Source organism: Abramis brama (assembly GCF_963993115.1).
Source record: "Abramis brama genome assembly, chromosome: 22".
Classification (NCBI taxonomy): domain Eukaryota; kingdom Metazoa; phylum Chordata; class Actinopteri; order Cypriniformes; family Leuciscidae; genus Abramis; species Abramis brama.
In genome coordinates, this window is record NC_139984.1 from 9,470,348 (window position 1) to 9,492,688 (window position 22,341).

The 22,341-nt window shown below is 37.5% G+C and overlaps 2 protein-coding genes across 8 annotated transcripts in view; one reads left to right on the top strand and one right to left on the bottom strand.

The window, feature by feature from the left end:
• pkp1a (plakophilin 1a) overlaps window positions 1-1,943 on the top strand; it is a 35,948-nt gene extending 34,005 nt beyond the window's left edge. For both annotated transcript variants that reach the window (XM_084097953.1, XM_084097954.1), the window contains one exon: window positions 25-1,943. The gene's annotated coding sequence lies outside the window, so the exon portion shown is untranslated. The remainder of the gene's footprint in view (window positions 1-24) is intronic.
• Window positions 1,944-3,242: 1,299 nt separating this feature from the next.
• Window positions 3,243-20,574, bottom strand: tnnt2a (troponin T type 2a (cardiac)). Of its 6 annotated transcripts, XM_084097967.1 has the most exons (15): window positions 20,475-20,574; window positions 18,062-18,619; window positions 17,812-17,856; window positions 16,952-17,005; window positions 14,693-14,746; window positions 12,963-12,992; window positions 12,589-12,613; window positions 12,431-12,494; window positions 11,071-11,187; window positions 10,666-10,743; window positions 10,469-10,576; window positions 10,252-10,361; window positions 8,954-9,044; window positions 8,706-8,746; window positions 3,267-4,307 (listed from the first exon to the last, which is right to left on the bottom strand). In XM_084097967.1, the coding sequence occupies exons 8-15, from the start codon at window positions 12,485-12,487 to the stop codon at window positions 4,274-4,276; spliced, it is 636 nt and encodes a 211-aa protein (XP_083954093.1). In that variant the 5' UTR covers window positions 12,488-12,494; window positions 12,589-12,613; window positions 12,963-12,992; window positions 14,693-14,746; window positions 16,952-17,005; window positions 17,812-17,856; window positions 18,062-18,619; window positions 20,475-20,574; the 3' UTR covers window positions 3,267-4,273. The 6 variants fall into 6 exon arrangements, with proteins under 6 accessions (XP_083954094.1, XP_083954093.1, XP_083954096.1 ...); XM_084097970.1 differs by lacking the exon at window positions 20,475-20,574 and having other exon boundaries at window positions 17,545-17,856; window positions 18,062-18,267; XM_084097969.1 differs by lacking the exon at window positions 20,475-20,574 and having other exon boundaries at window positions 17,812-17,877; window positions 18,062-18,147.
• Window positions 20,575-22,341: the final 1,767 nt, after the last annotated feature.

The following is a 22,341-nucleotide window of genomic DNA, read 5'->3' on the forward strand; positions in this document are numbered from 1 at the left end:
GATTTTTCAATTTGGGTTTTGCAGTTGAGGTCTCCTGGAAGCCACAGAGAGAGTAGCTGGATTTGAGAGAAGTTTCCAGCCGGAATGTATTGCAAGGCTTTATGGGTATAGATTTAAAGGGAAAGATGCCACGCCATGTCTTTCCAAACCCAAATGATATTCTTCTGTGGAACTAGAGGGCTGTCAAGTGCCAAAATTGCAAAAAGACCCATAAAATGATCATAAAAGTATCTGTATGACTCATGCGCTGTATTCCAGGTGCTTCGTGTGAGGAACACACTGAAAATGAAAGGGATAGTTCACCCAAAAATGAAAATTCTTTCATCATTTACTCAAGCTTATGATGTTCCAAACATTTATGACTCTGTGGAAAACAGAAGATATTTTGAAATATGTTGGAAACCAAACAGTTTTGGTTCCCATTGATTTCCATTGTCATTTTTTTGTTCATAAAATGGAAGTCAATAGGAACCAAAACCACAGAAAAAAAATAGAAAGTGGTGAGTAAATCTCTCATTTTCAGGTCTTTTCAATGAAGCAGTTCACAAAACTGCTCAGATTCATTCATTCGTGAATCTGGAATTTAGCTTGCGAGTTATATGGACTGTTTTTATTTTTGTATGATGTTTTTCTAGAATTTTTGAGCTAGGCATCCCCAAATTGTGTAATTAATCCCATTCCATGATCAAATGAGTGGATGGTGTTTCATCTTGTCGCTCTCTGCACTGCTAGTACAGGCCTGTTTAGTGCCTAATACACAGATGTGCACTTTTACCATGGAAAACAGTTCTTACACTAAGGCTTGACAGACTTACACTACTGGTCCTGCAGAGTAATGATTCTACTCTTCTTCTTATGCTGCTTTCCTTCTCCTCCTGTGTTGTATAAATGCTGGGCATATCGGTAAAGGAAGCAATATTTTAATGCAATATTTTACAACTTTATACAGTACACACTGGTTGAATCTTTTGCATTTTTTTATTTTTTTTGCAATGATGCCTGAATAGTTGTTAGAATCGAAATATGCTTTTATATTGTTAAAACCTTCTGAACCTTCTAAACGTTGTTCTGAGGTAGGGTTAGGGATTATATGGAAGCTTGTTTCCGCCACAGAATAAAAAAATGTAAAAGATAATTGTGAATCTCAATTTTTCAATTTTTTTTCCTCGCAATTGCAAGAAATAGTCAGAATTGTAAGATATATATACTCAAGTTATTTCGAGTCCAATTCTGAGTAAAAAAAAAAAAATCACATATTCTGATTTTAGAACTGAGAATTGCGACTTTGTCACACAGAATTCTGAGATTAAAAGTCGCTAATACCTTTTTTATTTTTTATTTCATGCAGAAACAAGCTTACATAGTATGAAAACTAGCACATAAAAAAACAAAAAACAAAACACTTTCACTTCCCAACGGAACGTGACCAACCTTCAACGTTGAAATATGGTTGAAATGAAGTCAGATGTTGTTTTATTAGAAATAAAAAAATAAAAAAAACTGTTTACACTGTGTCCTAACCTATGGAAGCAGAATAAAACATTTTAAATGATAATTGGGACATTTTATCTCACGATTGCAAGTTTACATCTCGCAATTCTGACTTTATTTAAAACATTTAAATATTTCCAGATATATTTTGATTCCATACCTTTTTAAAGCCAAACTTTCCTTTTTGATTGCTATTTGCTTAATGTGTGTGATAGTGTATTTTGTGAATATTATTTTTATTTGACTTTAGTTTGGCTAGATTGTGATTTTTCTCTGCTTATGGGAAAATGTCTAGATAATTTTATCATGTTGTCAAAAAATAATATTTTTGTAATAAAAAAATATAAAAAATGTGTCTAATCTGTGTAAAATGACATTTGGCATCTGCATGACCAAAAATGTACATTTTAATCTTGCATAAAACCTGTATTTCTGAAATAAAAGTGCAATCCAAAAAGAAACGTTTTATGTTAAGGTATGTTTCCTTTTAAGTATGTATCAAGTATGCCACACATAAATTTGCTGAAATCATGACATTTATAAATTCTCACCACTGCTGGCCTGGAGAAACACACAAGTCTTGCCGTTTCAGAGACACTCTGACCCAGTCGCCTTGCCATAACACTCAGCCCTTGTCAAAGTCGCTCAGATCTTTATTCCTGCCCATTTCTCCTGCATTCAACACGTTTATTACGAGAACTTAACTCAACGATATTTTCTTCACCTGTGACGAGGAAAAAAACCTCTCATCCAGTTTTCACCTCGAATCAGTCATGAGAAATGTCGGTTTACTGTGTATGATTTCAATTCCTTTTTGTGATTTTACAAAAACACAACTGGCATCAACAGCCGTTAAACTTCAAACATATGTCTTTATTATAGAGACCAATTATGGAATGTCATTTCGCCATCAGAAAGCTGACATTTTATTATCACTGTGACTTCTGAAGAAAGCAATTGTATTTATTAGTCATATTTAGTTTGTTTACTCGTCTCCACCCTACACTAGAAACGACGGGCTGTGAGCCAGGAGACGTTTTATAACACGCACAAATATCCCAGAGTAATTATAAAGTTCCTGTTGCAATATTGGAGAGAATGAACGCTGGCTTCAGCAAGGGTCATTTTGGTGCTGCGTTTAGCCTGTTCTGCTCATGGTTGTTTAGTAGAGTCATTGTTTTGTATGTTTATTTGAGTTTTGTTTCTGATGGGCACTTATCAGTGTTAAAGCACTAGCACATGATGATGATGTGAATAGCAGAAAGTGTTCATACTTCATACACTACATGCTCCTGTGCCAAATGGTAATATTTACATATCATTTGGGAGGAGAACCTCTTGACCTCTTTGCCTCTTAAACCACAGAAAGGCCTGAGGGGTCAATCAAAGAAAAGAGCTGGGTGTGAAAATGTTTATTGTGCATATGCATGAATATCTTCCTCTGCCTCCGAGTAATTTACAGTCAAACCAAAAATTATTCAGACACCAGATATCATTTTTGATATGTTTTTAGCGCAATTTTCCACCGGACAAAATTGCGATTGTTAACTCATGATTTCTGTTCTGTCTGTGCGCACCAATCTTGCACTTCTATCTACTCCTCAACCAGACCACCTAGAGACTTCGGGTTTTCGGCATTATGTTAAGGAAGGTCTAATCTCGGGAACGCACAAAAAAAAATCCAGGAAAAGATTTACTATCTCTTAGTGTTGTGATCCCATGAGGTGAGAAAATTGCGCTAAAACACTCAACGAGTTTTTATTACTTGTTTTATTAGTGGGTGCAGCACACTATAAGTGAGGATAGCAAAATAAAGTAAACTGTGACGTATTATACCCAAAAATTCTTCATACAGTGCACTGGACAACCAGTAAAATTTATAAACATTTTGGGCCAAAAATTATTCAGACTCTTAACATTAACCTAATGCCTAATGTTTTTTCTTTAATTGCTAATGCGACCTTTTTACACCACAGACTGAGCAAAATTAAGCATTGCTTGGCAATTGGTTCACTTTAATTAGTATTATCTAATTGTGTACTTAAATTTAACATCTGACAGCTGTTCAACCTAATTCATCTGTGAGACAGTCTAACAGAAGGATGGCCAAAACCAGTGAAATATCAACTCTGAGTTCTTGTCATATTGTATTACCATTTTCTACACTATAGCGAATAAACTGTGATAATGTGAGAAATGTTGAAGGTGTCTGAATACATTTTGTTTTGACTGCAAGTGAATTGAAAACTGTATTTTGTTGTTGCCGTCCGAATATATTTTGAAATGTAATTTTTCAGCATCATTACTCCAGTCTTTCAGAAATAATATGCTTTCTATTATGAATCTATAATATGCTGTTTTGCTGCTCAAGAAACATTTCTTATTCATTTTGAAAACAGTTCTGCTTAATATTTTTTTATGGAAACTGATAATTTTTTTTGTAGGATTATTTGATGAATAGACAGTCCAAAAGAACAGCATTTATTTGAAATAGAAATCTTTTGCAAGATTACAAATGTCTTTATGTTTTTATTTACTTTTGAATAATAGAGTACACAACACAAACATACCATTGGAGCTTCATTTTCTGAGTGTTTTAATTATTATTTATTGTTTCTTCTTCTGTGTGTGCAGTTGTACACAGACAAAATCTACAGTGTTTATTCAGTGGACTAATTAAAAGCAAATGAATCAGTGAAGTAGTATACACAGCTCTCCTGGACGTCCTCTTCATGATTTCTGTGTGTTTGTGAGGAGCCGAGTGTGTCTTTCAGCACAGCGTTCACTTCCTGAGGCCTCTCTTAGTTCTCTTTGTCCTATAGAAGAAAAAATAGCCAAGAAAACAACAGCCTTTAGTTTACATCACAGCCATGAACCATGTTTTGTTAACTGACTTTTTTTTAAGTCAATATTTAAAAGTAAGTAATAGTATGTATATAATTATGTACAGTATGTCGTGAGTCTGAGAGAATCATTGGCTGGCGTCTCTGTATACGCTAGTAGCGTAGTGCTGTTTGGCGCAAAGTGGCGCGGAAATTTATCATGCTTTATCAGCGGAAACAACGGGAGAATTAATACCTGTACTGCTGAAAAACAGAAAAGATCTGAAGCTAGAACGCAGAAAAGCGTGCATAATCATCGGTACGGCATCCAAGAAATATTTGATGATGGAGAAAATCCTGAGTAGATGCTCAAGTTACTTATTTAGACAGGTAAGATCATTAATTATTGTGTTAATTGTCGATATTTATAGTTTATAAAAGTATAGTTTCGGCGGAAGAGTGACCTCTGACCTGACGCATGACGTATTGATGAACAAAACATCGGTCACGAATTAGAAGTCTAAAACGAGAATTTTTACAGAGAAATGTGGGAGGAGCTTGAGTTTGTTGGCCAACTCTGTTTGTTTGAACCGCGAGAGGCGTCGACTCTCACCTGAGCTTACACTACTCCTATGCTCCACTACTCCAATCTTTCATATATTTTAAAAATATATCTAAATTACGACATATGGTTTCAATGAAAAATGTGGAACAAATAGTTAATGCGTTCATGACCTCAAGGCTAGATTATTGTAATGCTTTTATGGGTGGTTGCCCTGCACACATAATAAACAAACTACAGCTGGTCCAAAACGCAGCAGCTCGAGTTCTTACTAGAACCAGGAAGTATGACCATATTAGCCCGGTTCTGTCAACACTGCATTGGCTCCCTATTAAACATCATATACATTTTAAAATATTGCTGATTACTTACAAATTACTAAATGGTTTAGCTCCCCAGTACTTGAGCGAGCTCTTAACGCATTATAGTCCTTCACGTCTATTGCGATCTCAAAACTCTGGCCAGTTGATAATACCTAGAATATCAAAATCGACTGCTGGCGGTAGATCCTTTTCCTATTTAGCACCTAAACTCTGGAACAGTCTTCCTAATATTGTCCGGGAAGCAGACACAATCTGTCAGTTTAAATCTAGACTAAAAACACATCTCTTTAACCTGGCATACACATAGAAAAGTATACATTCATATTATTCAGATCAGTTAAATGATTATTAGGCTGCATAAATTAAGTCAGCCGAAACCGGGAACACTTCGTATAACACCTGATGTACTCGTTACATCATAAGAAGAATGGCATCTACGCTAATGTTAGTCTTTCTGCTTATTACGAGGTCTACTGTAATCAGCTGGATCCAGGCCGTATCCAGACCAGAAGGAGGACATGCGCCTGGACACGACCACAACGCATGATGTAGTCAGCCGGATACGGGCCGTATCCAGACCAGAAGGAGGACCTCACCTAGACACGACCACAACGGATCCCTGAAGTGTCAGCAGAGATTGTGTCAACTAGACTCTCATTGAAGGCTTCATCGATACGATAGCAATCAGCACTGATCCTCAACAAACCTGTCTCCATCCCGGTGTGATGACTCTGATCTTAAACCAGATGGAACTGGATAATATTCTGATTGTTCCACACCAATCTGACTTCTGACCTGTAATGCTTCCTGAATCATAATCATACACTGTTCGTTCATTGGCCAGAGGAGAACTGGCCCCCGACTGAGTCTGGGTTCTCCCAAGGTTTTTTTCTCCATTCTGCCACCTGATGGAGATTTGGTTCCTTGCCACTTTCGCCTTTTTCCACCTTTGTTGCCATTGGCTTGACTTGCTTAGTTGGGGACATTAAATTTAACTCTTAATTTAATATTCAACAATAATATTGATCTGCCTGCATTGACATTATCATACAAGAACTGAACTGAGCTGGATGACATCATGGTTTACTCCAGAGCAGCTATATATATAAATTAACTAAATTAATAACTTTTTTTAAACAAAAATGAAACGTCACTGAACTTACTTAAGCTGGACTGTGATGCTTTTTTGTTCTGGAAACAAACTTTTTAGCATTATTTTCCTGTTATCTCTGTAAAGCTGCTTTGAAACAATCTGTATTGTAAAAAGCGCTATATAAATAAATGTGACTTGACATGCGTCGGGTCAGAGGTCATTCTTCCGCCGGAACTAGACTCGGCAGTTACTGGAAGTTACTATTCATTCCCGTTGTAAAGCTGGGAAGAGCCAGGATATTTTTTAATATAACTGATTGTGTTTGGCTGAAAATAGAAAGTCATTTACACTTGGCTTGAGGGTGAGTAAATCAAGGGATCATTTTCATTTCTGGGTAAACTAACCCTTTAAAGGGATAGTTCACCCAAAAATAAAAATGCTGTATTCATTTACTCTTCCTCAAGTTGTTCCAAACCTGTATGGCTTTCTTTCTTCTGCTGAACACAAAAGAAGATATTTTGAAGAAGGTTGGTAATTAAACAGTTGCTGGTCCCCATTGACTTCCATAGTATTTTTTTTTTTTCTACTATGGAAGTCAATGGGGTCCATCAGTCGTTTGGTTACCGACTTTCTTCAAAATATCTTCTTTTGTGTTCAGCAGAAGAAAGAAAGTCATACAGGTTTGGAACAACTTGAGGAAGAGTAAATGGGTCCGTGAAACAAATTGAGCAAATTGGGTGAACTATCCCTTTAAACTACACAAAGAATGATCTTGTTTAAGATATAAGAGTGCACCAGTGTCTTAAACTACTGTCAATATAGGCAGCTTACTAGGTTTTGGAGCAGAGCTTCTCCCTCTGCTCCCTCTGTGTGTGTGAGAGGTTAGTGCTGGACATGCACAGGTACAGTAAATGCTGAGTTTGCAGTGCAGTAGATTGCAACTCAAAGCCTTCACGCCCTCGAACGCTTTAGTTCGGTCTCCCACGATCATTTTCTGCCTCAGAAGCAGCTCTGCCAGCTGACAGGTATGTCACTCTGTCTGACAATGCATTCACAAACACTCTGTGTCTGTGTCCCATGCCTGAGGCAGGAGTGGATGAGTCAGAGTTTGATTTGCATGAGAAAGTCCTCCAGCAGGGTTAAAAACAAGAAGCTATACCAAACCCTGAGAGAATGGCACAGGTATGTGTTAACCAAAGTAATGCCAGAATCAGTTGGGTGGACAACTATCACTAACTTGCCAACCTTCTGAGTGCCAAGTTTAATAATCTTCATGCAGATTTGATGATGAGTAGATTGACTCTTTGTGCATACAAAAATCTCACTGGATTATTACAGTTAATGGCAAAAGGAATGTTTGGACATTTAAAACAATATTTCCTACTGACACACTACAGCAAAAGATATAAATAACTAGCTTAAAAACTTATTTTGGGGTGAAAATATGAATGTGCCTAGACTTTTGCACAGTACTACTGTATGACAGCTTTCTGTTTAGAAATGTCAACAAGACAAAAATGACAATTATACTCGCGGTTACTCCGGTGACATTATCACAGTGGCTTTCTCCAGTTCTCAGGTTTAGTTTGGGAAGCTTATTTTATGGTTATAAGAAAAAAAAAAAAAAAAAAAAAACCCACTAAAAATAACCATTGAGGCCCCAATATACATCAAGCAAAATCGAAGAATGAACTGGTGTGACACAATTTAGAACAAAACCAGGCCAAAACGAAGTTAGCTTGGAGTTCAATTCGGGACTTCAAAACAGCTTGCCAAAGCGAACTTATCCGGAACGTGGTGATTATGGAATAGGTAGGTTTGGCTCTGAGGCTACGCCTTCTTTCACTTAGAAATATTTTCTAGTTAATTTCTTCTGTTTAGTCCGTCTAGATAAAACACAAACAGAGTGGAGAGCTGCTTTATAGTACAAATTGAAGTGTAATTCTCATTTAAAAGCAACACTGACACTGTTTTTCATGGTCAATACTGTAAAGCTGCTTGGTTTAAAGCAATCTATTCTATAAAGTGCTATATAAATAAACGTGACATGATATGATTGGAGTGCCGAAATGCAGAGCTGGTGCCAGCATCCACATTGCTATGATCTGATGCTGTTTTCTCACTGCTGTCACTTTTGATGTGTGCTTATTTTGTCATTGACAGGAACGTGCGCCCTGCAAAAGTACAATATAATATCACATAAACAGAATTGTCAGAGTCTGAAATCGGACTGGATTCATTCAGACTGATGGAATTATAGTGCATACAAACATACATAATGACTGTAGGTTTAGGGGTGGACCCTCATGCTTCCTTTCATACAAATCGCATCGTATGCATTCATTCAAAATCGCTACCTCGTACAATAGTCGTTTTTTCATGAGATCAGGTTGGACAAACATAGATGAACTCACGTTTTCTGGTGGTCACTGACTCTGTTCCTCAGGACGTTGACCTGTAGAGAGATGCACAATGAAAAACACTAAATATCTCACCGAACAGGATAATGGGATCATGATGACTTTTTATTCTTTGAATAACGTGCACTGATGACTCGTACACATAGAGACTAGAAAAAAGTTTTAAGAAAGTAAATAGGGTTGTTTCTGATTTCATGCTGAGACTGTGGGGTCTAGTAAAACTCCAGGTAATAAAGCCTTACCTCATATTTCTGTCTGGTAAACTGGTACTGTAACTCAAACTTCTCTGCCTCTAGTTGACGCATCCAGCTCCACAGTTCGTTTGCTTTCTCCCTGATGAGAAATAGAGAGAAAGTGTCGTTCTCTTATAGTTAAATCTGCTTGATTGCTATTTGTATAGAATAGTAATCTAAAAGTTAAGGAGTAGTAAAAAAATCTGACTGGATGAGACAGAGTTGTGCTATTGAACTACATTACTAGGTGGGGGAATTTGTTTATTGAGATTATTATTATGGTTGTCACAGTAACAAAATTTCAGTAGTCAGACTTGATACCAATGGCAGTAAAATGTTGTGCTTCTCTGTGCCAATTTCAGTACCAGAGAAAAAAACTGTTGAATTCCGTTGATTATTAGTCATTGCAGTTTCCAATTTAATGGTCCCTTTTGAACATTATGTTGACTATAAGTAACTTAGCAACTACATGTCAACTAACTCTCATTAGAGCATTGTACACTGTGAATATCTGCTAACTCTTTATTGTGATGCTCCTTCAACAGAAATTCCACTGAATATAACTAACTTTGCAACTACATGTCAACTTATTCTAACCCTAAACCTACCAGTCTACTAAAACTCTACTAATACACTGAGAGTTAGTAGACATGTAGGTGCAGCCTTACTTATAGTCAACAGACTGTATTAAAGGAACCATCAAAATAAGGTGAAACCACGGATTCTGACTAACTTACTGACTGGCATCTCTGATAGGCCATTGCGTTCACATGCTCAACAGATATGATTGTGATTGGCTACAACGCCCAACACTTGTAAAACATGCTGTAAATAGAAAACTTTGATGCTCAAGGAGCGCTCAAACAAACATGAAGGAGAGTGTTTGAAAGCATCTATCAGTGTGTACCGAATAAATCCGGTACTGCAGAAATGCTGGTGTCGTCAACTTTTTTTTAGTACCGACTGTATACTATTGGTACGTTTGACGACTCTATTTATTATTAATAATAAATGTGCTTTTTTATCATATTGATGTTGTTTTTCTGCTTTGTGTGCTTAAGTTCACCCCAAAATTTAAATTCTCTCATTATATCATGTCGTTCAGAAACTACATGACTTTCTTTTCTGTCTATTCAATGGAAGTCATTGGGAAGCAAAACAGTAGTGTAAAACAGTGAGTAAAGGATGAGTAAATTATGACAAATTTTCATTTCTGGGTGGAGTATCCCTTTAACTGTGGACAAATTGAAATGCATGACCTGTTATTGTACTACATCTGCTCCTACTTGTAGAATGACTTTTCAAACCTGAGAATGGAGTCGTTGGCATTATCGATGTCCAAAGGTTTGCGCCGATCGCCAAGAATCTTCTTCTTCTTCTCTCTCTCAGTCTGTTTCTTCCCACTCCGTCTCTCTATCTGCAAAACATTTTTTTATACATACTTTTTTTTATACTTCTGTCACTCAACATGTTGGGAGACGAAAAAAGGCCTTTTTCTGAGCGAGATTCTGTCTCAACTCTGACCTTCTGCATGTAACCACCGAAGTGCAGATTGGTGAGCGTCTTCTTCTTCTTGGCATCGTCCTCTGCTCTCTTTTTGGCTTCCTCTTCCTCCTTGCGAGCTCTTTCTTCCTGAACATTTGAAAACAGGAAAGGATTTGCAAAGCTAATGCCAGTTTGCTTGAGTGCTCAACGTCCCAGTGCTTTTGGTTTCTACTGACCTCCACACGCTTCTGTCGTTCCTTCTCGCGTTCGCTGCGGATCCTATGCTGCTCTGCTCGCTCGGAACGCCGTTTCTCCTGCGGGATCAGTCACGTTAACTTTGACAGCTTTATCTGCAGGGAGAGATCACTCAACAAGAACTAATGGTGGCATTTATTCTTCAAAATGACAGAGCGGCTGATTGAATGACAGAGCTGATTGATTCGACACTTGTCTGTTGAGTCACATTCAGGCTTGAACTGATCATCAATGGACCTACTGGAATGTTTTCAGTCACATTTGTCTCAATGGGTGCATTCTTGTAATTTCTCTGTTTTTGTATTTTGTAAGTAATTCATTTGTTAATAGAAGCTTTACATAATAATGAACAGAGGCCATGAAATGGGACAGCATTGTTCACTCACAATCCTGTCTGTTAGGCTGATGAGTTCCTCCTCCTCCTTCTTACGGCTTACAAAGTGAGCTTCAATCAACGTCTGGAGCTCATTCAGGTCCTTCTCCATACGCTTACGATGGATATCCTGTGGGGGGAAAAATTTACCTTTGAGATTGTATCTGTGACAGGTTGCCTGACAATATGTGCAGGTTCAGATTGGCTGGTTTCTACGAATGAATGTTTTTGTTTAGCAAGATATTTTAGTACTTTCTAATATATGTGTGTGTATATATATATTATTATTATTATTTTTATTTATTTATTTTTCTTATTCTAGAGTAGTGTGACATTAATTATATAAAAAAAATCTAATCTAATTCACTTGCAAAGTAATAATAAATATAGCCGTCAGCAGCAATTATCGGGGTTCAAGCAATTTAAGGCCTTAAAGCACATATGCGTAAAAAGATATTAAGTTTTATTTAGCAAGCATGAAACCACTTAAATCATAGAGGTAAAAGACAATTTACAGCCATTACAGGCAATTTACTAAAGAAATATATGGTTTTTTTTAAAGCTTTTTAACAGAACGGTAATTCATTGGCCGATGACGGACATGTATTTTGAGATAAATCAATGTACGCATAGCATGGCAGCTCGAACAAAGACACGGCATGCCAATTTTCAAGTCAATCGGACTAGTGGTGAAGTAGTTATAGCCGTTTTCATGTTTTTTGTCCGCCACGTCCTTTTCAACGCGCCCACAGAATGAGCTCTTAAATAGGTGCGCTGAGTTTGGTGAAAATATCTCATTCCGTTCTTGAGTTACAGCCATTTTAGTAAAAATGTCTCCTCTCACTTCAAACGTTGTGGCCGCCCTTAGGGACCGTGAACCTAAAACCTAGGACAAGTTCGCAAAAGTAGGTTTTTCAAAAAACCAAAAATACCTGAAAAATCCGCCAAATGACAATTTGTCCGCCTTGATTCAAGGATTCCAATGATATAATACACTTGAGCCTATGCCTAATTGTTTAGGAATTATGAGCCATTTTGTACTTTTGACCGCTGTAGCGCCCCAGTCAGACCGATCAGGGCGGGCCTTGGTGACGTTGTAGGCGGTGTGAGTACTATCAGCCATCAAGTCTCATTTCAAGTCTCTAAGACTTACAGTTTGGTCTGCCTGATCACTTTAAGGGGGGAATGCTGATCCTTGAAAAACTTAATTACAATAGGGTTTCAGCACTGCGCGCTTGAACCCCTAATGATAATAAAAAACTTTGGATAGCAGAACTGAAGTGAGGGTATGGTGCTAAAAGACAAGTGGCAATCTTGACCCATCATAACCATAGTAGTTTAGTCTCAGTAAACCTCCCGGGGATTTTACTCACATCAAAATCAACTCTTTCTCCATCTGGAATCTTTGGGGGCACGAGGTTCGGCAACATGAAAGGTCTGAAAAATATAACGATGGGCTTTCAAAATTCTGCATGACATGAAATCGTGTGCTTTTGATCTTGATCTTTAGAAATGTAACAAATCAACTTACTTTAGGAATTTGGGTTTGGACTCTTCTGAAATATGAAACATACAATCAATCAATCAATCAGAAGTCATTCAAAGTGAAATGAGGGATTTTTAAAATACTTTTTACTTCTTTTTACTTACTTTACAGTTTATTTGCACAATAAACGGTTATAGATGCTGACGAATGTCATTAAATCCGCAAACTAGGTTACAACCAAAACAGCTGTCTTTTTTTTTTTTTTTCTCTGTAATGAATGTTATCATAAAAGGATTTGGGATGATCTAATGCTTATTTTGAAGAAGGGTGTGTGTGCCGTAATACAGGTTTCAACACGTCGCAAACAATTACTGGAGAGCGGTAAATCTCAGGTTTCCTGACTTTAATCAATGCAATACCTCCTCCATCTTCTGTCACATCTTCCCCATCTGAAAAAAAGATGGAAAGGTATTCAGCATCACTGACAGTGACATAGAGAACAGAGGGACAGAAGGAGAAACTGATGACAGAAGAATGATGGGGAAATTACCATGCTTCACTTCAACTATATAAATGGAGCAAAATATTTTTAGATTTGTTGTGTGTGTTATGAGTTCAGTTAAATATCATTTGATGGATCAGTTCCAGATACACAGGTATACACATAAGATATTAGTAATTTAAAAGGTTAACAACTATAGAAAAGTGAAAATTATATTCTGAACAATAATGCATTTTTTTTTTTTTATCTGTTGGGGGGAAAGTAGCCTTACAGTTTATCGACTTCTGTGGAGAAAGATATTTTAAATATTTAGAATTTTTATTTTCTCACTTAATTAATTTCCTCAGAAAGTGTTTTCTGAATTAGACAATAGATGAGCCTGTTAAACAATTACTACAAACCTCTGGCCCTGTTTTTTTTTTTTTTTTTTTTTTTTTACTTGGCTGCTATCGGTTTTATTTATTGGTTTATTTGGTTTAGATCAGTGCAAACAATAACCCTTTTACAACAACAGCAACGCTTGGATGAAACTCCAACATGGTTCTGCCCACAGATTTAATATAGATATGACTATCTATCAAAACTCTGTCCAAACTTTCTCTTTCTGCCTATGCAATCTGGAAGGCATTTCTGTGGCTAGGTGATATATTTTGATAAGTCATTTGGCAGATGATACAACTGAATATGAAAACAAAGTGCAAATTCCAATAGATTGATATTGCTTATATTCTTTTTTCATCTGCTTCTGGTTTAACCCTTAGTGTTGCTACATAGAAGATTTGCGGGAATTTGGATTTTATTTGTATTATAAATATGCATTGTTTATAACTCTGCTGCTCTGCTTTTTTTTTGTTTTTTTTTGTTTATGATTATGAGATTTGTTCCTGACTTTAGCCAAGCCAACCTTTACTATGACCATAATGCATAATCATAACTTCTCACCTCAAAACTATTTTATTTGGAATAATAAAAATATTGGGTAGGCTATTTAAACAAAATAATTATTTTGGTGAGAACAATCAAAGATTAAAAAATTCTTAATTCTAAGCGTATTTCTTTTCCAGTTCATCCAAGAGAATATTAGAGCAATTCCTGATGACGTTAAATGTCGTTAATGTTTAGCTTTGAAAGCATGAGATCCCACCCTCCCTTCAGAGCGACTCTAAAGCCACACCTCCTTCAAAACACATGAACACACAGCAGATTCTGCAAAGCATCACACAAGATGGCGTTAAACTACCTCATGTCTCAAAGCACATAATATTAGCAACTTTCAATTGACTTTTTTATGTCAATTATTTCAATTATGTTTGTATTACGTTTTTATTTTGCAATTTCTCTTAAGGACTTAATACAATCTTACCAGAAAAAGCTTATCATATTTTATCATATGTACAGAATTTTGAAACATCTTGTACAGCATGTAAAACATATTTTTGACTGTTTTTATGCAACTCTTGTTTAACTTGTAGGACATGTACAATACAGCTATTGCAATAAATCAGCCTCAGCTGCTGACATGGCATTAAATATTTACTACCTATCTACCTTTTTACATTATAGCAAAGTTTCCAATATTCACAAATTGTCAGATTGTTTGATGGAGGGGCTTGAGGTCAAACTGAGGGGTTCATCAACATGACTCACCTTGTTCCTGGGTCTCTACCTCTCCTCCTGCTTCCGCATCCTCTTCTTGAGCCTCTGAAAATGGAGAAAGTTGCAGGACGGGTCTATTTAGCTCGCATTACTGTCAACTATGATTAATTTGTGTCAAAGTGTCAATCTGCATAAAGATTCTTTTGAGATAAGTCATTTGAGAGTGTAAAAAAAAACAAAAAATCTGTGTGTGTAAGACTCTTTTGTGGAAGATTGAGAGAGTTAGTTCCTGAGGGCATGGGCATGATGGGTAGTGGCAGGCCATTTAGATTAAAGCATACCTCAAATCTCTCAGATGGTTTCACACTCACAGCAATCTCTACCAGCCACGCAACTGTTGTCTATGATATAAATGTGTCGGCATGATTGAAGTCAGACGACACCTAAAAAGTATTGTAGTACAAACGATAATACCATACTTTGATTTATACAACAGTTATCCTCCAACCACATCTTCAACTTTGATTAATGGCATTGCGGTAGATGTGGTAAGCCACAAGTATTTGGGCACCATTTTAGATGATAAACTGAACTTTGACAGACTATATATGTAAAAAAGCTAATCAGAGACTTTTTGGTCCTCAAATTTGGTCCTCAAATCTGACTGACCGAGCCGTTAAAACTCTTCACTGATCGCGGATCTCTGTTTGTATCATTTCACTTGTCTTTTTCCAGACAGACTGTAAGACTCTGAAATTAGCAGTAGTGACTCTTTCTGTAGGTTAGATTGTTCAGTTTTCATTGGTACTTTATGCGAGAGTCATTGGCTGCGTTTACACGGACCCTAATAAACCAATTGTAATCGAACTATAGCACAGTTGGAATTAAAAAGTCATAAGTAACCACGTCAATCGGAATAAAAATGCCATTTCGCATTATAAGGGATGGTTTAAACCTATTCTGAAAAAAATAAATACATTTCTATTAATATTAAAGGGGTACTTCACTGCTGGCAAAAAGGGCTTTCAATAAAACTTGGATGCCTATGTAGTAGAAAGGCATTTTCAAATCAGTGCTATCTGATTAGATTAGATTCTTCCCTTTTGCCAGATAGGTAGGAACATTTCAACACTCATAATGCACTGGGCATGTTGCCATCCAAGGCCACATGGATTTGCTTAACCAGAGTCAAATACCGCCTTGCTTTAGTAGGAAATACTTCTTAGCAATCTTTTAGTTATATCAGTGTTGATTTTTATTGTAAGAGCATAAACATTTATCGGTTTCCAGTGAAGGATCAAGCATGTTGTAGGCAGTGGCCAAGTGCTGCAAAGAATCGTAAATATGGAGAGAACACACTGACGGTCAATCTGAAAAACTCTGTATTTGTAGTCAACATTTCCAACTGGATGACTACGAACACAGTGTTTTAGGCCAAACGGAGGGGAAAAACACTGAAAGAAACTGCCGTTCCATCATTCCATTTTATTTTCGACAGCAATAAACTTCCAGCAGCGGCTATTTACATTAAGTGCAAATAGCAATAGATTCTATTTACACTATGTAAAAATATCAGTGTTTTCTTTACAATTGTGTGTTATAAAGTCAGAATTGCGAGAAATAAACTTGCAATTCCGACTTTGTTTCTTGCAATTGCGAATTTATATCTCGCAATTCTGAGAATTGTGAGATATAAATTCGCAATTGCGAGTTAAAAAGTCCAATTCTAAGGAAAAAAAGATTTTTCTCAGAATTGCGAGTTTATATCTCACAATTCTGACTTTATAACTCGCAATTGCGAGAAAAGATGTAAACTCGCAATTGTGAGAGAAAAAAAGTCGCAATAACGTTTTTTATTTTTAATTCTGTGGCGGAAACAAGCTTCCATACATATGTGATGGGAAAGGGGAGAAGAACGAGTTTAGGAAAAGCACTCGGGTCGATCGCGCCAAACGTATCTACAACGCACCTTACTCCCTACACCACTGTTTCCGGCAGATCACAAGAGGTTTTTTTTGTAATTTTGTCTTGGCCCAACCAGACATTGGTGGGCGAAGTTAGTGAAAGTAGCCTCTGGCAACAAGGCGGCCTATTTGCACAAACAGAAACTACGTAAACTTGCTGGCCTTATAGCTACATTTGTTTGAGGGCAAATCGTAGCCAGCATTATGCAAATATGTTACATGGTGTCATGGCTATAATGCCAGGACTATTAATGAGGTGTTTAAGGCAGGTGTATGGTATTACCATGTTACTATAGTACTTTTTTTAGTGTTAGTGAATGGGCTTTGGCAGATAAGCGTTCACTACCTTCATCATGCTGCGTCTCCTCCTGCACCTCCTCCTGCTCCTCTTCTTGCACCTCTAAGCCATGCAATGCAGGTTATAAGCAAACAAACAAAAAACTATCACTAAGATGGAAGCTAAGAGATCTGTCCACAATTGGCACTGAAAGACAATCATGGATTAGTGATGGTATGCTCCACTTTTTTCACATCATTGTCACTTTAGGGTGTGTTTTGTTGAGAAAAACTTCTCCAACTGACAAGAAAATCTCAGATTTCACAGTCATAAATCTTCATGACGGTTCTCCATATCTTGTCACCACGCTTACATGTCCGATCTTTATGATTTGTTTTTTAAAATGGTAGGGTAACGCATGCAAAACCTGATCAGCTGGTATGATTTAAAGGTTTTACTACCGTCTACCATTTCAAATTCCAGTGTAATAACAATATTTGAACAACTCTGTATTTATTTTGCATAAACCACCATGGTGGTTTGGTGGTTACTTCACTTTTCTAAAACTCCGTAGCTGCAAGGCTGATATTTCTGACCTTTTCGTAAGCAAAAACAGTATGTTTACAGTGTATGAAAGTTATTTTATGAAACACAAGACTTACCCTCCTGCTCCCTAGAGAACAAGACAAAATAGTGCTGTTATTTCCATTGTTCTCATAGCTCAAGTACTTTCCCAACAGCTGCATGAATTCTCAGATTAAGTATACTTATCAGATGAGTCACAAGTAGATGGTGTTAAAATACCCTATTGCATTTGTGACTGTAGTAGACAGTTAATGCACAGTATTCTTATTCGGACACTAATATCACTAAAATAAATATTTGTCACTGATGGATGGATGGATGATAATTGAGTGATAAATTGGTACACTTACTCGTACTCTTCCATTTCTTCGTTGTCAGACATTTTTACTCTGTATTAAAATATATATATACTGCAATTATTAATGTTTTATTATTTCTTAAGGAGTATTAATAACATAAACTCAGAAGTGAACCAAAAAACACACTATTTTTCTAAATCATTAAAAAAATTATTATTCTTATTTTAAACACAAATTTTGTACATCACACTGTTAATTTTTTCTGTACATAATATGCAAGATATAATCCTCTTACCTGATATCCAGCTGAGATGTAGAAAGAATGGTGATCTTAATGTCCGAGAGGCAAGCTCTGGCTCTCCTCTTGATTCTTATATGATTGGAGCCAGGGGTCTTTGTGGGGGTCATACGTCTCGCTCACTGTGTTTATTTTTACCCTCAGAGATAAGTGGAGAACGGTCTTGAAAGCGCTCCCTAAAAGGCCGCTGCCATTGTTATGGTGAAGAGAAGTGAGAGACAGCTAATGTCCATATTGACACAACTCTCTTGAAGTGTCCTGTGATAACATGTGGCACTGCTTAGTCTCTGACCAGTCACACCATTCCATATCTCTACTCATGCCAACAGCCTGAGACTGAGACAGAGCTGTGTTCAGATCCACAGTTTATTTAGTTTTGTGTCCATGATCAAGTAGTTTTATATTCATGTTCAAGCCTCGATGGAAGGTTTAACACAGTTGGAAGTCGAAGTTTGAAGGTTAACAGGCCTTATGTTGTTTGTAGACTTGAGTGTTTTGAAGAGAGATGTATTTATTTTTTGTTTTAAATGATGTAGGCCTTGTCAGGTGTTCTGACTGTTTTCAAGGTGGTTGAGAGAGAGAGAGAGAGAGAGAGAGAGAGAGAGAGAGAGAGAGAGAGATTTCCCCTCTTTTTCTTACATTTCCTCTACTATCAAAAAACTTACTCATGCATAAATTTGGAAACATCCATCAGTTTCAACATCACAAATACATTTTTAATGCCCCATTTACCTCTGAAAACATCCAAGTCATTAACCAACTTGTAATAGCTAAACTCTACATTTATACGGGATTTTATTAACACTGCAACACTGCAACTGATGCAACCACATCAGTTGATCCACCATCATTCAATTTTCTTTTTCGGGACAACCAAATTGCCATTTTGGCTTGCCCAAATAAAAAATAAAATAAAACATGAGCTTCTTTTTTTTTTTTTTTTTTTGCTGAATTTAGGCCCATAAATAAAAAACATAGGCATAAAAACTTCCCCCAGGGTATGACACCACTCTTCTAATTTGTTAAAGGTCCCATTGCATGGATTATTTTATTAATTTAGAATGTTTCCTGGGGTGCCCTTATAATGTTAGTATGTTTTTTAGATCAAAAGTTGTTATAATTTAGAAATAAAAGGCATTTTTCCTAGCCTGATTTTAGCCTCTGATTTGAACGCTCTGTTTGAAGGGGCGTGTCTGCTGTGAGACTTCAGTGTAAACGCCCACTGCTGTGATTGGCTGACATGCTTGCATATGAAATATTTAGCATTACATGTGGAACTCTCTCGAAAACTTTTACTATTACAGCTATTATACGTTTTTACTATTACAGCTATCGAGATTAACGAATCGCGAGAAGTTTTTTAAGTATTTAGATCTATTCCCATCACATAAAAGGTTGCAGTGATGAGCATTGAGCAGATGACAGCCTGTTGATCGCGTGAATGAAGATCTTATCATTGCAACGCAGTTTCTGCACTCTCACTAATGATTTCACCAATGCAAACATGAGGTAAGCACAGAAAGAGCTTCGTTGTGCAGCGTAACAGCGTCATTAATTTCATAACGAGTTTTGGGAAGTGTCCTGATAAACTCGCGCTGTGTGATTGACAGCTTGGGCGATTGGAAAGGGATTGTTCTTTGATCGCTTTCTGTATATATATTAATCACAGTTTAAGTAAGATTATTTTCATCCTACTAAGAGAAACGACGTGAAGTTGATCGTTTAGTCACTGGCTTGATTTACTGCTGCATAAACAGTATTGAACGACTTTGAGAGAAAGATTATCTGTCTGAACTTGAACAATTACACATCAGAAATTCACATAACCCACTGGTTCTTCAGAGGCTCGGATGAAGGAACTAAAAAAATACTTTTGTGTTCATTTGTACATCCAAACACTGAGCAACTGCCATGCTTCGCTCGTTTGCAAGCCATGATGTCTCTCGAGAAAAAAAACAATATCGCGCTTGCGCAGCTCATTTTCTCATGGGCGGGCCAAATTCTTTTTGCGGGCAAAGAAGAGAAAGGGGAGGTGACGACATAAGGGGAAGATTTCTAGATTCGCCCGTCTGAGCTTTCATTTTCTCAAAAATACCCAGTGCTTGGTTTACACCCATCAAAACGACTAGCCACTGGGGGACCATAGGCAGGCTAGGGAAACTCATATTAAGGTTAAAAAACCTCATAAAGTGAAATTTTCATGCAATGGGACCTTTAAATAATGGCTTTAAGTCAAGTCAAGTATATTTGTATAGCGCTTTTCACAATACATATTGTATCAAAGCAGCTTCACAGTATTAAATTAAAATAATACAACAAGGTTTGTTTCTAGTGGAATTAGTCTAAAACAGTTAAAAAACAAATGAAAAACTGTTTCCTGCATCCCACAGAACGGACAGCCCTCCCCTACCTGTGGGTCAAGGTGTGCTCTGTGTCTGTTTGTGGCTATTATCCCATGCACAATCCTCCACTGAAGGTCTCCGGACCTTTTCTCTATAGGAGTCTTGTACAGGGACCTCCAGAAGCCTTTGGGGGAAGCGCCTGGCCCAAAAAAACACCTGCCACTTGGACTTTCTCACACTCTCAAGCGAGTGCAGATGTGACACTTTCACACACAGTCAGGGCCGCGGGAAGTGGGGGTGCTGGGGGTGCTGCAGACAGATTAAGTTGACGACTCGCGAACTTCGCAGCGCCATCAGAGAGAAATGCACATTTCATACGAATTACATAAGCAGCGCAGTCTGTTTTCTTTCGTTTTGAATTGTTCTGCTTAAAAGTAGACATTTCAAGCTATCTATATTTCTCAGGTCTGTGAGGCAATAGGCAACCTTATAGGCCTACGCTGAGTTTCGGTTCATTTATGAGACGAGCTCCAGGTTCGCCAGCGCCTCCGTATCCTGATTATTTATTTTCTAATAGCCTATATTTAGGCTACTTCTTATATATTAAATCCAGACAATTTGTTGATGAAACATCGATTAAAATTAAGATACAATTAATACAAAACGAAATTAAATTTAAAGACAGGCTTTGTGCTTTCAGTTTGTGGTCTCTGTGAAAGTTTTAAAACATTCTTTTGTGCTGCTTTAGAGCGCTCACGTCCGTAGCGAAAACTGTAACTTTTTTTTTTTTTTGTGAAATAAATTTCTAAAAAAAAATGCGACTTAGTCCAGTGCGACTTAGGCTATATATGTTTTTTTCTTCCTCGTGGCACATTTTTTTTGACTGATATGCCACTCCGGAGCGAGTAGGCCTATAAAATAGGCTACGGTAGGTTATTTATTCTTTTTGTGCAAATGTCCCATAAAGTCCCATTCTTTAAGGATTAATTTATGTCCATTGCATTACGAATAAAAGCAGAATCAATAAAGTCAAAAATGTGACGTGCAGTCAGGTGGTTTGAGTGTGTGCGCGTTTTTTGACGAGTTTTATAGTCTTGATTGATACTGTTTCTTATTCAAAAGTGGTGAAAAAAATCAGCACCCCCAACCTAAAACCTCTTCCCGCGGCCCTGCACACAGTACATAAAAAGCTTTTTCCCCAGTGTTACTAAAAAGTTCCAACTGGGGGGTCTTAAAAGAAAGCAGGCCTCCCTCAGTCTCTTGCCATATTACAGTGTCTGCTGAAAAGGCCAGTTCTGGGAAAGTAGAGGTTTCCTCCTCCCCACCAGATGACTCTAAAACCAGTCTATAGTCCTGGGGCAAAAACTCATGTATTTGAGTCAGCAATCTCTCCACCACTCGAAATGATCTAATATCCAGTTTTTGAGCCAAATTTTCAGCAGATATCCACCCATCCTCAGAGATCAAAAGTCCAACTTTTGTAATTTTTGCAGTCCATAAAGCTCTTCTGAGGGAGACTGAATTAAAAATGTCCAAAGCCGGTGCCAGGTTTAAGAGCAGAGGTTCTTCCCTCATCCACAGGTCCAGTGCACCATTTGGCTCCCGAGATATTTTTAGAAGTGTCCATGCTCTCAGTACTGACTGGTAGAAAGGTGTCAGTCCTGTTAAGTCCAGCTTGTCGATGTCCATGAGAAAAAGTTGTCGGTCTAGCCCCATGTTACCTGCTCTCCTCAGAAGGGCACAGGTCACCTCAGCCCAGCTCATGTGCTCCCCGCAGAGTAGTCTCCGAGCCGCCTGGAGCCTGAAGGCTCTGATTCTGGAACTGATGTCGACCAGCCCCTGTCCTCCTTCCTGAATAGGCAGAAACAGTACTGGTGCCCTCAGCCAGTGCTGTCCCGACCAGAAAAAGTCCACCAGGTTTTTCTGGATTTATAA

Bases quoted from the DNA above. Each gene is read 5' to 3' on its own strand.
- tnnt2a (XM_084097968.1), bottom strand. From the start codon at position 12,487: ATGTTGCCGAACCTCGTGCCCCCAAAGATTCCAGATGGAGAAAGAGTT. The intron at 11,188-12,430 runs GTGAGTAAAATC...TTCCCCCCACAG, and splicing joins GAGAAAGAGTTGATTTTGAT to GATATCCATCGTAAGCGTAT. The intron at 10,744-11,070 runs GTGAGTGAACAA...CTGATCCCGCAG, and splicing joins TCAGCCTAACAGACAGGATT to GAGAAACGGCGTTCCGAGCG.